At 41.8% G+C, this 12,506-nt stretch overlaps 1 protein-coding gene across 4 annotated transcripts in view; it reads left to right on the top strand.

Moving 5' to 3' along the window:
- Nucleotides 1–1,795: 1,795 nt before the first annotated feature.
- The window catches only part of ccnc (cyclin C), a 36,271-nt gene continuing 25,560 nt past the window's right edge, over nt 1,796–12,506 (top strand). For 3 of the 4 annotated variants that reach the window (XM_063040876.1, XM_063040880.1, XM_063040879.1), the window contains exons 1-5: nt 1,818–1,945; nt 6,431–6,537; nt 8,977–9,061; nt 10,538–10,607; nt 11,195–11,246. In XM_063040876.1, coding sequence (XP_062896946.1) covers nt 1,914–1,945; nt 6,431–6,537; nt 8,977–9,061; nt 10,538–10,607; nt 11,195–11,246 — 346 coding nt within the window. In that variant the 5' untranslated portion in view covers nt 1,818–1,913. Of the gene's footprint in view, nt 1,946–6,430; nt 6,538–8,976; nt 9,062–10,537; nt 10,608–11,194; nt 11,247–12,506 lie in introns of all 4 variants that reach the window. The other variant, XM_063040878.1, reaches the window with a different exon arrangement.

A 12,506-nucleotide genomic window follows, 5' to 3' on the forward strand; every position in this document is an offset into this window, starting at 1 on the left:
TATTATATACATTTCTCTGACATTATATTGAACCTATTGAAGTGAATATACCTCTTAACTTCTCCTCTGAGCACGTGCTTTTATTTATTTGATACGTAGTTGTACAGACACAGCAATGCTGGTGTTGTCTACTGTGTGCAGTGCTCCCGGCGCAGCCTCCTCTACACTGGTGAGACCTGTCATAGATTGAGGGGCTGCTTTGCTGAGCACCGCCACCCCTTCTGCCAAAAGTGCAACTTCCTCGTGGCCAAACATCTTAATTCCGATTCCCATTCCCATTCCGACATGTTGGTCCCTGGCCTCCTCTTGCGCCACAATGAGGGGCCACCGGCCACCCTCAGGGTGGAAGAGCAATACATTACGTTCCATCAGAGTAGCCTCCAACCTGATGGCGTAAATATTGATCCATTCTTCCAGTAAAAAAATTCCCTCCCCCTCTCCTCTTCCTCTATCCTCCACTCTGGCCTCTCACCTCTTCTCACCGGCCTCTACAGACATCCTACCCTGCAAAAACTCATTTCAGGGAGGTAGCACCCCCGCAATCCTGTATCCCCCCCCTCCCCCGTTCGACCTCCAAGGGTGTATGTAATACTTTGTTTAGTGGTTTTGTCTAATCTGTAAACCAAGTTGGGTATATGTAGAAAATGTGACATTAAAATATGTACTAATATTATATTATCATGTTTATTCTATTACAGCTTTAAGCAAGTCTACAGGGAGCTTGGCCTCATCACGTAGGACATCAATAGAGTAGCTCCTTAGCAGTTAGCCAGCTCGTTTAAATAATGTTAGCTGTGCTAATAAATGAATGACACCCGTTAAACTCACTTCAACATGTCTTTTACATTTTAACCCACCATGGGCAATAGAAAAGTCACTGTTGCAAACAGTGCAGCGAGCAACACTGTCATTATTTTTGAGGTCGACTGTAAAGCCCGCCCACAGAGAAAACTGATAGGTGTACTTAATATGAAGAGAGACCAATCAGGAAGCTCGCTCTCACTCTCCCTCTCGCTTTCCCTCTCAAAAAATTGATTTGTGGGATATTGTATATAATTTCCAGGTATCAGGGAGCCTCTATCAATATGCGGGAGACTGCCTCTAACCTCCTCCAGTGCCCCTCCTCCTTCGTTTTCCCCTATGGTCCACTCTCCTCTCCTATCAGATTCCTTCTTCTCCAGGCCTTTACCTTTCCAACCCAGCTGGCTTCATCTATCACCTTCCAGCTAGCCTCCTTCCCCTCCCCCTCCCCCTCCCCTCTCCCTTTTTATTCTGGTGTCTTCCCCTTTCCTTTTACAGTCCTGATGAAGGGTCTCGGGCCCAAAATTTTGACTGTTTATTCATTTCCACAGATATTGCCTGACCTGTTGAGTTCCTCCAGTATCTTATATGTACTGTCTTGTGCATCTTGGTCTGGAGGAACATTGTTTTGTTTGGAGGTATACATATGTACAGTTGAAAGACAATAAACTTGAACTTCATTCCATTGTGTTTCTTTGTTTTGTGGCTGCCTGCAAGAAGGTGAATGTCAAGGTTGTATAGGATGCCCATGTTTTGATAATAAATGCACTTTGAACTTTAATATGCTTGAATTCTCGTCTTTTGCATTTTGATGTAGGGTGAACATTTGAATGTTACTTTACTGGAGGAGAGCGGAATTTAGATTTAAGGGTATTATGAAACAAAGGGAGCGCATCTCAAACGTGCTATTGTACCCTTCGATTTGGGAATTATCCTGAGAGAAAAATTGCTCCCCCACCCCCTCACTTTGGGGAGAGGCTCTGCAGACCGCCCGGAAGGTTTGTACACGGGCCGTTTCGGCGTGACCTCAGGTTCCGCGGCGGAAACATTTACAAGTTACAGAGGAAGGGAGGGAAGAAGCCGGACTCCCGGAGTCGGCAGTGGCTGAGGAGATGGCGGGCAATTTCTGGCAGAGCTCGCATTAGTGAGTGTTTGATGCAAGGGCCCGACATGGGGAGGGCTCATAGATCCCGCCAGCGTCGGCCTGGACGTGGAGGGTGTTCACTCGTCCTCAGACCCAGTCCGTACCCCTCACCTCTCCCCTCCTGCACCCCAATCGGTCCCCCTCACACACCTTCCCGCACCCGAGCCCGTCCTCCTCACTTACCCCTTCCCGCATCCGAGCCCGCCCCCCTCCCGCAACCCAACTCGTCCCCCTCACACACCTTCCCGTCCTCCTCACCTCGCTCGTCCCGCAACCCAACCGGTCCCCCACAGCTCTCCCCTCCCGCACCCCAACATGGCCCCATCACCTCTTCCCTCCTGCACCCCAACATGTCCCCATCACACCCCCATCGGACCCCCTCACCTCCCTCTTCCTGTATCCCGGTCCGTCCCTCTCCACGTTCTTTCCATTCGCCGTACAGTAACTCGGCCTCCCCGTCAACCCAACCCGGATCTCTACCCCCTCCACTCCTCCTCTCCTCCTCTCCTACTTCCTCCCAAACCTGGCTCCCATCCACCCCTCCCCCTCTCACCAATCCCATACTCCTGCCCCCCATTCTCCAGAACCCCAAATTGTCCTTGTCCCTTCCCCTTCTCCCACTCCCAGCCAGCTGTGGGGGGGGGGGGGTTCAGTGGCTGATCCTCACAACCAGCCAGTATCTCAATTTGGTCCCAACCATACCCACACCGCCTGGAAATGAGGAAGGTGTTCACTGGGTGATCTGGACAGGAGGAGGGGGTTTCAGTGGGTGACCTGGATACGAGGAAGGGGTTTCAGTGGGTGACCTGGACACGAGGAAGGGGTTTCAGTGGTGACCTGGACACGAGGAGGGGGTTTCAGTGGGTGGTCTGGACAGGAGGAGGGGGTTTCACTGGGTGACCTGGATACGAGGAAGGGGTTTCAGTGGGTGACCTGGATACGAGGAAGGGGTTTCAGTGGGTGACCTGGACACGAGGAAGGGGTTTCAGTGGTGACCTGGACACGAGGAGGGGGTTTCAGTGGGTGGTCTGGACAGGAGGAGGGGGTTTCACTGGGTGATCTGGACATGAGGGGGTTTCACTGGGTGATCTGGATATGAGGTGGGTGCTCAGTGTGTGATTTGGGCATGAGGAGGGGTTCACTGTTCTCTATAGTTGGTCCTACCCTCGTCTAGCATGGACACTGCCCGATTAACTGGGCACTTCCCTCTCAATCCCATTCTCTCTGGGGCTGGACACAATGAGACAGTTTACTGGGTTCTGTCCTTGTACTGATTCAAAGAACCTTCAAACTTCACACTTTGGACATCGTGACATTGTGACATCATGAAGGATCCCACACACTCTGCTCAGGGAGGAGGCTGCATGGCATCCACACCAGACTCAAAAGCAGTTACTTCCCCAAGCAGTAAGGTTGATCAACACCTCCACCCACTAACCCACCCCTCCACACCCCCACCACCACTACTTCATCATTTCCTATCAGTCACCTTCTGTACAGACACTCCTGTGCCTTGTGTCACTTTGTACAATCAGTCTATGTATGGAAGCTATAATATGTATTTATTGTGGTTGTGCTGCATCAGATCCAGAATAACAAATATTTCATCCTCCTTTACACTTGTGTACTGGAAATGACATTAAACAATCTTGATTTAATACAGTCCTGAATCTGCGTGGCTACCTGTTGAGTGATTTAGATAGTTGTCAGATTCAGTACCACACTTAATCATTCTGGGCAACTTCTTTACTCAACCCTGATACTGGTATTGTCTGCCCAACATTGACTGACTGACAATCTCCTGTCTTGGAAACTTCATGGCTTTTAGTGTTAGACATTTTTTTTGTGATCCTAAACTGTGTATTTGACCGAATTCACTTTTCTTTTCTTTCTTTTTGAATGAGCTTGGTTTAAGTAAAGGAGGGGAAGATAGGGGCACAGGACTTTTTTTAAAGTTTGGGCTGTGGTAGAATATTCAGAATCTTCAAGGCTTGTAAGTGAATATTTTTATAAAGGATGTACCAAAAGCTTAGTTCATCGTTGAAAATTACATTAAACTTGTGGGTACATATAGCCACAAGGAAGTATAGTAAGCAGTTAATAAGTATACAAAATATAAGCAGATAATTGGTTAACTGCAAAAAGAAATCAACGAAACAGTCTAATTTAAAAATTAAACAGTTGGATTCAGCAAGGGCACAAGAGGAATTTGTAGCACTTTGGTCTAAGACCTGCCATCAAAGAACAAAATTAACTGCCAAGACCATTTTGAAGTATCTACTGAATTGTGACATTTGTATATTTGCTGTTCTTTTAATTTTTCAATGCAATAATATAAATGATGTATTTATTTAGATCTAGAAAGTAGCTTACAGTTACACTTCAGACATATGTTTTTAAACTTTAAATATATTTTAAATTGTAACACACACAAAAAGCTGGAGGAACTCAGCAGGTCAGGCAGCATCTTTGGAAATGTTCGACATTTTGGGCCAAGACTGAAAAAGGAGGGGAAAGTCACCAGAATGAAAAGGTGGTGGGAGGGGAAGGAGGCTAGCTGGAAGGGAATAGGAGGTCATCTACTGTGTATGTCACAACTGTTAGTAGAGTTGTATTTGTACAGAAACAGAAAATTGAAGTGTGGTCATTGTTTAAATCGAACATGTATGGGTAACCAGTGGTTATGGAAATATGGGTGTTAGTGTCTTAAGAGATGCAGGCAATCATTAAAGGGCTGGCTGTGAAATTGATAGGGTTCTACATTGCCCTGAGAGAAATAAGAATTGCATTTTTACAGGATCTTTTGTGGTGTTGTGAATATAATTAAGGAGGCATGGATGGTTGAAAAGGATTACAAGTGATAGTGATGCAAGGGGAATAGGAAGCTGCTGAATCGTTTATCAGTAGGGTGGTATAATAAAAGAAAATGTTGCATTTAAAGTAACCTTGCTTAGAATGCTGCAGATTGCATTCCTGTCAATGGAAAGTTCTTAATGTATAAAATGTGGCATTGCTATACCGCATCTAAGCAATATAACTACCTGATAATAAGATTTGGATGTAGTTCATTGCCAGGACACTGGGGATAACTGTCCTTATTGTTCTACTCAAGTACCACAGGATTTTTTGTGTCATTTGAGAAAGCTGGTAGTTTAATTTCCAATGCATTGTATCTATTGTTTGGTATAAGAGTGGAGCTTCTGACTTGGGCAAGAGTGATTCCAAATGAGCCATGGCCCTATAGTTTTGGAGAAGTGCCTTCAAGTTTAATTGTCATTCACCCATACACATGAATACAGCCAGATGAAACAGCATTCTTCGGGGGCCAAGCTGCAAAACACGGTAGCAGTAGTCGCACACAGCAGAAGGCACATATAGCACATATGATAGCAGCAAAACATACTAGTCACACTAAAAAAAAATAATGTAACCCAAATCCCCGAGAGTCATGGGCTGTAGATTGATGTGCATGGAATGATGTCCTGGTGGTTGATCTTAAACAGTGTACACAATGCCCAAGGATTAATGTTGTGAGTTAAATACTCTCATCAGTTGAACTGAGAGTCATACAGCATGGAAACTGATCTCAGGTACATGGAGTCTGTACCAATCATCAAGGACTCATCTGTAGTTTTCCCATTTGTTCCCTCCACATTCCTATCTACCTCCAGCTTCCACTGCACACATGCTCACTAGGGGCAATTACAGTGGGCAATGTACCCATCAACCCATGTCTTTAATATTGGAGGAAATCACGTTGGGCCAAACTTATAACCTACTCTAACATCAATCTAGCCATTCCCTTCCACATAGACCTCCATTTTTCTATCATCCATGTGCCTTTCTAAAAGTGCCTCCACCACCACCCCTGCAAGGGTGTTCCACAACCCACTACTCTCCCCTACTTTCCTCCAATTATCTTAAAATTACATCCCATTGTATTAGTCATTTCTGTCCTGGGAAAAGGTCCACTCGATCCATGCCATTTCCATTAAAAGTACATAGAACACTTCAGCATACCACAGGCCCTTTGCCCCACGATGTTGTGCCAGACTTTAACCTACTTGAAGATCAGTTTAACCCCTCTATTGTACTTATTTTGTGTAAAACCCTGCAAATGTTTGTTTTAAGGCAATAATAGTAATAAATGCAGAAAGTGTTGGAAACTTGCAGCAGGTCAGGCAGCATCTTGGAAAGAGAAACAGTTAATATTTTGAGTTGAAGACCTTTCTTCAGAATTCCTTGTAGTCATTGGTTTTGAAGAAATGTTACAGCTGTTTCTCAATACACAGTTGCGATCTTACCTGCTGACTGTTTCCATCACCAGATATTTTTGATTCAGATTTTTGACCTTTGAGTATTTAGCTGATGTAATAATCTATCTAATCCCTCTAATAATTGTACTTTACATTTAATTTCTGTGCTGTGCAATACGATTTCACCTGTTGTCTTTTTGAAACTACAAGTTTGCTTGTTCTGTACCAGCCTACAGTGGATTCTTGACAAGCAAGATGTGATGAAAGAACGACAGAAAGACTTGAAATTTCTGGCAGAAGAAGAATATTGGAAACTACAAATATTTTTTGCAAATGGTAATATTATTTACTTGTATTTTTTGCAACTGTCACAACAACATATATATATGGGTTTCTTGGGAAAACAGTGAAAGATTTACCTTGTATTATTTTTATTGCTGTCATCTTGCAGGACATTTAAACACTGAGCAGCAGTAGGACATTCAGTCCCACGATCTGCTTTGTCATTCAGTAAGGTCTTGGCCTAATTAGCCTATAGGTTTCTGCTTTCTGTCTCCCTATCGTGAACAGTGGTATTATATTTCCAATTTTGCAACTCTCTTGGGCCTCTCTAGGATCCAGAGAAGTTCAGTAAATTACCACCAACACAGTCATTATCTCTGTGGCCACTTTGAGGAACTAGTATGTAGGCTAGCTTGCTAGTTCCATGGCAAATTCCCTGAATCTTAGCCCTTATTAACTGAGTGTATGCCATGCTGGTAAAAATGCTACTCCAGTTATGGGAAGAGAGTTTTAAGCTATACCAACAGTGGAATTATAGTGTATAACATTTCATCTTGAAACTATTGTGATTAACAAACTACAAACTCATTTTCAAGGACTCTACAACTCGTGTTCTCAGTATTTATTTTTCTTCGTACAATTTGTCGTTTGCACATTTCGTTTGTCAGTCTATGTATAGTTTTTCATAAATTCTATTGTATTTCGTTATTTTTGTTATTGTCTGCAAGAAAATGAATATTAAGGTAGTATATGGTGACATATATTGCCAATAAAAAGTATTCACTCCCCTTGGATGTTTTCATGTCTTATTGTTTTACAACATTGAATCACAGTGGAATTAATTTGGTTTTTTGACACGGATCAACAGAAAAAGACTTGTGTCAAAGCAAAAACATCACTACAAAGTCATCTAAATTAATTACAAAAATAAAACACAAAATAATTGATTGCATAATTATTCACCCCCTTCAAGTCAGTATTTAGTAGATGCACCTTTGATAGCAATTACAACCTTGAGTCTGTGTGGATAGGTCTCTATCAGCTTTGCACATCAGAACACTGAAATTTTTTCCTATTATTCTTTACAAAGCTGCTCAAGCTCTGTCAGACGGGGTCGTGAGTGAACAGCCCTTTTCAAGTCCAGCCACAAATTCTCAATTGGATTGAGGTCTGGACTCTGACTTGGCCACTTCAGGACATTAACTTTGCTGTTTTTAAGCCATTTATGTGTAGTTTTGGCATTATGCTTGTGGTCATTGTCTTGCTGGAAAACAAATCTCCCAAGTCACAGTTCTCTTGCAGACTGCATCAGGTTTTCCTCCAGGATTTCCTTGCATTTTGTTGCATTCATTTTACCCTCTACTTTCACAAGCCTTCCAGGGCCTACTGCGGTGAAGCATCCCCACAGCATGATGCAACCACCACCAGGTTTCACCGTAGGGATGGTATGGTTTTGATGGTGTTTGGTGTTTGGCTTACGCCAAACATAACATTTAGTCTGATGACCAAAAAGCTCAATTTTGGTTTCATTAGATCATAGAACCTCCTTCCAGCTGACTTCAGAGTCTCCCACATGCCTTCTGGCAAACTCTGGCAGAGATTTCATGTGAGTTTTTTTCAACAGTGGCTTTCCCTTTGCCACTCTCACATAAAGCTGCAACTGGTGAAGCACCCAGGCAACAGCTGTTTGTGCAGTCTCTCCCACCTTAGCTACTAAAGCTTGCAACTCCTCCAGAGGTGTCATAGGTCTCTTGGTGGCCTCCCTCACTAGTCCACTTTTTGCACAGTCACTCAGTTTTTGAGGACAACCTGCTCTAAGCAGATTTACAGCTGTGCCATATCTTTCCATTTCTTGATGATTGACTTAACTGTACTCCAAGGGATATTCATGACTTGGAAATTTTCTCGTATCCGTCTCCTGACGTGTGCGTTTCAATAACCTTTTTGTGGTGTTGTTTGGAGTGTTCTTCTGTCTGCAGGGTGTAGTTTTTGCCAGGATACTGACTCACCAGCGGTTGGACCTTCCAGATACAGGTGTATTTTTACCACAATCAATCGAAACACCTTGACTGCACACGATGATCTCCATTTAAGTAATTATGTGACTTCTAAAACCAGTTGGCTGTACCGGTGATGATTTGGTGTGTCATATTAAAGGGAGTTGAATAATTATGCAATCAGTTATTTTGTGTTTTATATATGTAATTAATTTAGATCACTATGTAGAGATATGTTTTCACTTCGATCAGTATAAAAAAAGCCAAATTAAATCCACTGTGATTCAGTATTGTAAAATAATAAAACATGAAAACTTCCAAGGGGGGTGAGCATTGTACATACTTCGATAATACATTTACTTTGAACTTGGACTTTAAATGCAAGATTTGGATTAAGATATATGGATGAACCCAAACTCAGTTTAATAAATTTAAGTCAATTTCTAAAGGGCAGGGGAAACTTGTGAATAAACATTTCTGGTTTTCTTACCAATAGTAATTCAAGCCCTGGGGGAGCACCTCAAATTGAGGCAGCAGGTGATTGCAACGGCAACAGTCTACTTCAAGAGGTTCTATGCCAGGTAACATTACATTTCCATTCAGTTTTATTCTAAACTGTTCATTAGTATAAAGTACCAATCATAATACAGCAGGCTATTTACACGTACTAAGATTTGGGAATGTTTTCTTGCTGTTCCATTAATACATACAACACTAAATGCATAAGCGGTATTAGTGCTGATGTACACTCAGTGGCCACTTTATTAGGTACAGGAGTGAAACCCGCTGTGGTAGCCCACCTACTTCACGATTTGACATGCTGTATGTTCAGGGTGCTTCTCTACATTGCCACTGTTATAACTCATTGTTAGTTGAGTTATTGTCATCTCCCTGTCAGCTTGAACAGGTCTGGCCATTCTCCTCTGACCTCTCGCATTAACAAAGTGTTTACACACACAGAATTGCTGCTTACAGGAGGTTTTTTTGGTATTTTGCACCATTCTCCATGAACTCTTGACACTGTGTGAAAATCCTAGAAGATCAGCAGTGTCTGAGATACTCATACCACCCCATCTGGCACCAGCAATCATTCCACAGTGAAGGTCACTTAGATCACATTTCTTTCCCATCATGATGCTTGGTCTGAAGTACAACTGAACCTCTTGACCGTGTCAATATGCATTAAGTTGCTGCCACATGATTGGCTGATTAGATATTTGTATTAACATGCGGGTGTACAGGTGTACCTGATAAAGTGGTACTGAATGTAATTGACAAGTAAAACCACCACCTAAAGGAAACTTATTTCTCCGTTAACTTTCTTAAAATTGATACTCAGCATTTACATGTACAGTATATAAACATAGACTTATTTTCATATAAACTGTCAGTTAAGCAAATGAATAAAATTATGGCTTTGCTTGGGACTTTGTGTCAAGTGGCTGGCTAGTTTTATGTTGTATATTCCCTGATCTCCCAATTAGAGATTTATGAATAATTGTGATATTCTTCTGTTGCATTCTGTAAAATGTTTTTCTATTTTACCTATGAGGATAATATTTTATTAATTTTAAATTACCTATTTAAATTATGCTACTATCATGAGATAGTTTTCTATTAATTTTAAATCATGTCTTTGTGATTATCTCAATTTCTGGTGTAATTGTTCCTGAATTAATTTGGACATACAAAGGTATAAGGCATTTATGTGGCACCTGCTGTGAATTCAGAGTATTTCCAAAACTTCAACCAAAGAAATAATTGTTTTTTTTTGTAGTCCCGACACTGTTATTATGTACAGTCCCAATCGTGCAGACAAATTAAAGCAAATGATCAGAAAATCTGTTTTGGTAATCTTTCACTGAACATACCTCAGGGAAATTTCTTTATTTTTCTTTTACTAGTGCTAGAGAGACGAGAGAAAACAGTCAAATTTCAATGACTCAATTATAAGTATTCTGTTTTCAACATTTGTTGTCTTCATTCATTTATTCATTTAAACAAAATCTTTCTTCTATTATGAGCAAAATTTTATTGAAATCTTTTTATCATGTTAGGTACTCACTGAAGAGTATAGATCCAGTATTGATGGCTCCAACTTGTGTATTTTTAGCATCGAAAGTAGAGGTATATCAATAATTTTTATTACTGTTTAATATGAACCAGTTTTGATTTATTGCTGTACACACAACAGGAGTATCATGGAGGGCTATTTAGGAGGGAAGGGTTAGATTGTTCTTAGAGTAGATTAAGAGGTCAGTATAGCATCATGGAGTGAAGGGCTTGTACTCTGCTGTAATGTTTTATGTTCTAATTACTAGAGGTTGATGGATTTATTTAATATATTAAGACATTGTGCATATATAGAGTTTTAGAGGGGACATTTAGTAATGCAAGATTGACCGTTAAGTACTACATGTGGAGACATTCAGTTGGTACTTCAGTTTTGTTGTATAACTGAACCGACTTTGACACTATATCTGAACTTAATGTACGATTACGGTGATTTTGAGAGGTTTATTCCTTGTAACATGTGACCTAAAACAAAATGTAAAAAGATCCATAGATGTCCATATAAATATATCCAAAGATCCGTATAAATATCCATCGATGAAAATGGATGAGAAGTGTAATTTAAACCAAAACATTCAGTTCAGTTTATACCATGCCTTATATTGGATGAAACTTGACATAATTAATTCTTTTGTTTTTAGGAATTTGGTGTGGTCTCAAACACACGTTTGATTTCAGCTTCCACTTCTGTGTGTAAGTACAAAGTCTTTTTATTTGTTGTTTCTTGAAACTTTCCAGCTAAATATTCCATTATTATTATACACTTAACAGAAGATTGGCAGAAGGCAAAAGTCAAGCAATCCCCTCATTATGGGATGTTGTCTTTCTAGAAAACTGCCTGCATCATCATGTTTTCCATAGTACAAACCCACGTAATCTGCACATGTCAAAAACACTAGATGGGGAAAATGTTCATTGTTTTTACTATTTTTCTTTGCATAAATTCAGAGAGAGTAAATTATATTCAGTACCTCAAATTTTTGGGTAGTGATTTCTGTTACCTGAATGGCTGTAATATGGGGTTCACTTGTATGTGAAGTGTTAATTCTTTTTATTGCATGAAGGAAGACAATGTCATCACTTTTTAACAGTAAACAAGGATAGGCCATGGAGGCAGCTGCTTAAGTTCAATAAATCTGCTAGTTTGTGCTTTCAGTGCATATTAGTTACTGTATGTCGAATTAGGGTGTACATTATCCCTGTAAGTGTAAGTGTTACACCTGTCCTCTCTTTCCACCATTCAGGGCCCCAAACAGTCCTTCCAGGTGAGGCAACACTTCACTTGTGAGTCTGTTGGGGTCATCTATTGCATCCGGTGCTCCCGGTGCGGCCTCCTCTACATCGGTGAAACCCGACACAGACTGGGGAGCTGCTTCGTCGAGCACCTCCACTCCGTCCGCGATAACATACAGGATCTCCCGGTTGCCACCCACTTCAACTCTGCTTCACATTCCCATTTGGATATGTCCATACATGGCCTCCTCTACTGCCATGATGAGGCTAAACTCAGGTTGGAGGAGCAACACCTCATATACCGTCTAGGTAGTCTCCAACCCCTTGGTATGAACATAGAATTCTCCAACTTCCGGTAATTCCCTCCCCTTCCCTTCCTCTATCCCTATTTCACACTGCCCCCTCCCCCAGCTGCCTATCACCTCCCTCATGGTTCCACCTCCTTCTACTACCCATTGTGTTTTCCCCTATTCCTTCTTCACCTTTCCTGCCTATCGCCTCCCTGCCTCCCCTCCCCCACCCCTTTATCTTTCCCCTTACTGGTTTTTCACCTGGAACCTACCAGCCTTCTTCCCACCTTCCCTCTTCAGTCCTGACGAAGGGTTCTGGCCCGAAACGTTGACTGATCTTTTCCACGGATGCTGCCCGATCTGCTGAATTCCTCCAGCGTGTTGTGAGTGTTGCTTTGACCCCAGCATCTGCAGAGTATTTTGTGTTTAG

Source organism: Mobula hypostoma, chromosome 2 (genome assembly GCF_963921235.1).
Source record: "Mobula hypostoma chromosome 2, sMobHyp1.1, whole genome shotgun sequence".
Classification (NCBI taxonomy): Eukaryota; Metazoa; Chordata; class Chondrichthyes; order Myliobatiformes; family Myliobatidae; genus Mobula; species Mobula hypostoma.